The sequence below is a fragment of the Salvia splendens genome, chromosome 6 (genome assembly GCF_004379255.2).
Source record: "Salvia splendens isolate huo1 chromosome 6, SspV2, whole genome shotgun sequence".
Lineage (NCBI taxonomy): Eukaryota > Viridiplantae > Streptophyta > Magnoliopsida > Lamiales > Lamiaceae > Salvia > Salvia splendens.
In genome coordinates this window covers 2,546,910-2,550,213 of record NC_056037.1, presented here as the reverse complement: position 1 = coordinate 2,550,213, position 3,304 = coordinate 2,546,910, and the positions used below count along the sequence as shown (strand labels likewise).

Genomic DNA, 3,304 nt, shown 5'->3' with positions numbered 1-3,304 from the left:
ATCATGATTCCAAAACTTGTGTCAAATAAAAATTGAAGATAAAATAGTTGTTATTTTAAAATTACAAGAGTTGTTTTTGAGTTGTTGACACTATATACAAATTGTTGATAAGTTGTTGACATTTGATATACAAGCTGTTGATATTTTCATATAAGTTGTTGATATTTGATACGAAAGCTATTGACATGTATTGCATGATCATGATATCAGAACTTGTTTCAAATAAAAAAATTAAGACAAAATAGTTGTTCTTTTTTAATTATAAGAATTGTTTTTGCGTTGTTGACATTTCAATACAAGTTGTTGAACTGATTGACATTTCATATATATTACATACTGCTAAGTTCAAAAGTCAGAAACGACAATAGTTGTCCATGGTTTGTGTGGGTAGTGCAGGTTTTAGGAAGAAGCCTTCACCAACCCAAAGTTTGATGAGTTTAGAGGAACGTATCTCACAATCTTCCGGGAATGCACCCAGGTAAAGGAAACAACCTTGAAGTCTAGCGGGCAAGTAAAGGTAGCTGAGAGCCAAGATCTCCAAGTTGGAACCCTCCCCCATTGCAGCAGTATCTTCTTCTATCATTTTCCAGAAATCAATCTTTTATGTCTCCTGAATGAGAAGACCACCAACCACAACCAGTGACAGAGGAAGACCTTTACATTTCTCGGTGATTGATCTTTCAATTTCCTTCAAGTGAGGAGGGCAGAGCAATGTAACATCATCATTATCATTTTTCAGCATATCACCGAAGGTAAGATAACAAAGGAACTGTCAGTTGTGCTCCAGCCCGAGCGGCTGCATCTCATGAAGTAAACTAGATTTTTCATAATTTTTATCAGTGACCTCCCGAAGCCTAGTGGTGAGAAGAATCCAAATGTCGTTCTCCGGTTGTCGTTCTCCTTATCTGGCAAGGCGTGCGCGATCCGATCCCAAGTATTATCATCCACGACGATTAGAAACTTGAGATTGTAAAGCTCTTGATGCATACGCTGGAGCAACGTCTGCTCATCGCCCTGAGTGGCATAGTGGCTTGCTTGGTAGTTCTTGCTCTCCATGATTACTAGCAGTTCATGACCTCACCTATAATTTATTTACTACTATTAAATATCAAATGAACTTTGTAAATTTGTTAAATTTAGTCATGCATCAAAAACATTATTCTGATATTTCATATTGAGAAACATATTTTGAAGTATGCTTCAAACATATCTTTCTGCAAAATATATAAATAACTAAATCAAACTACACAAAAAAATCATTTTAACATGATGTAGAAATTATGTCAACCAAATGTAGAGAATATGTCAATAACATAGATAAAAGCATACCATTAAACCAATATCAATGTCATACTTCTCGAACGGATCCATATTTTTATGTGGCTTGCTGTTATCTATTATCTCAATGGTTTTTTCTTCATCCAATATACTACAAGATAGTAATGGAAATTTGCACGAACTGGGAAGAAGACCTGCATGACATGAAAGCTAAAATGACATTAAAGATAAAATTATATCCAAAGAACACCTGTTCATATTCTTACGTAAATGTCATTGTGAGATCTTATTACCAAATCAATTTCTCTCCAGTTGAAATCTGGTCTTCTTTGAATCTCATTATCTATCTGAGAAATGAAATTCTTCTTTGCTGTCGAAGCATCTCAATTATAGTTATGTCAATAGCTATGTCAATAGCCATGTCAAACAAATCATATACTCTGTTCAAACAAGCATATACTCTGTTTTATAGCTATGTCAATAGCTATTGTATGAAATGAAACACAATAAATCTATATCAATAACTCTTTCTTGTTCAATCTACAATCATCCTAACAACTATTCAAACAAGCATATACTGTTATTATAGCTATGTCAATAGCTATTGTTTGAAATGTCAATAATCTTAAAAATTTAAATAAATCCTTAACTGGAAGATGATGCTTCCAATTGCGATTCTACCCTGGCTAATCAACAAAAAAATTCAGCAGAAATCGAATTCATAAGAAAACAAATCCAGAGTTGTTTTAATACACTAAAATCGAAACAATATACTTAAAATTTGAATCAATTGTTGAACCTGAAGAAGTCGGAACCACCGCTGATGTGGAACGCCGATTTTCTTCGATCGGCGCTTCAACCGATTCAGCTACAATCGGCGCTTCAGCTAATTCTCTTCGAATTTGGTCTTCAATCTTCATTGTAGAAAACAGTGTTGAAGGTCTACGGTTTGGAGATGAATAACAATGTTTGATTGAATATTTTCGAATGCAGAATTGTATGAATTGTATGAAGATTAGCATATTTTGCAGCGAGAGTTTTAGAGAGTAGCAGATTTTGCAGCGAGAGTTTTAGAGAGGGTTTTAGAATAAGGTTTCAAATGGAATTTTATTTTTTCCTCCATTTTATTAATGAAATGACAATTATGCCCCATGTTGACATAATCTGAGAGCTGTTGACATTTCGAAAATCTTGTGAATTAGTGGCTGATATTGCATCTCATTTCTCAATTAAGCTAAATAATCTCAACCTAACAAGTCCATATATATATATATATATATATATATATATATATGTAGACTGTTTGTTTTGGCGTGTGTTTGCTATCAGACTAAATTAAATACAGTAAGTAAAAACAAAAGTAGCGATAGGTAGCTATCTAAATAATCTCGTCCTGTTGCTTTCTTTGGTAAGTTGATCACTTAATGACAACAATAGGTCCACAAAAGCACTGACACAAGTTTTGAGAGTTGAACATTCTTGGTAATTATCAATTTATAAATACATAAGTACTATTTTTAACTATAAATATAGTGCAAAAGTCTATAAAGAGAAATAAAATCAGTGAAAAATACAATAAAAAATAAAATTACTTTTATGGATCGAGCTAGTGCGTGTAATAGTATCATGTTATATTTTCAAGTTCTCATTAAAATTAACTCAAAGAACAAAAAAAATTTAATGCTAACATAAATGGACAAATTAAATGAGATCGATGTTCTCGAATATCGACTGACATGACGATCAGATCTTTTATATCTCTGTTTCAATTATATTAGGAATTGAAAATTTTCTATTTGATACTCCTTCGGTGTATCACTGAATGTATCCCTTAATCTATCTTTACTTTTGGAAAAAATAGTAAAAATAAAGAATAGGTCAACACAGATATATATCCCGACCTAATATAAAACAGCCCTATTTTTCATAAATTTTAGTTTACCTTTTATATCTTTCTTATGGAATCCTACTAATTTAACTCTCGCTATGAGTAATCGTACTATATAACCTAGATAATAATAATAAT

General features: G+C 32.2%; 1 protein-coding gene across 4 annotated transcripts; it reads right to left on the bottom strand.

Annotated features, from left to right (window-relative positions):
• Positions 1–245: 245 nt before the first annotated feature.
• LOC121807062 lies at positions 246–2,358 on the bottom strand. Of its 4 annotated transcripts, none has more exons than XR_006051742.1 (4): positions 2,078–2,358; positions 1,572–1,718; positions 1,330–1,472; positions 246–1,081 (listed from the first exon to the last, which is right to left on the bottom strand). XR_006051742.1 is itself a non-coding variant. In XM_042207249.1 (4 exons), exons 1-4 carry the CDS (start codon positions 2,298–2,300, stop codon positions 1,070–1,072), a joined length of 471 nt encoding a protein of 156 aa, XP_042063183.1. In that variant the 5' UTR covers positions 2,301–2,358; the 3' UTR covers positions 246–1,069. The 4 variants fall into 4 exon arrangements, 1 of the variants encoding a protein (XP_042063183.1); XR_006051743.1 differs by having other exon boundaries at positions 1,572–1,648; XM_042207249.1 differs by having other exon boundaries at positions 1,330–1,488; positions 1,572–1,648.
• Between the last annotated feature and the right edge of the window lie 946 nt (positions 2,359–3,304).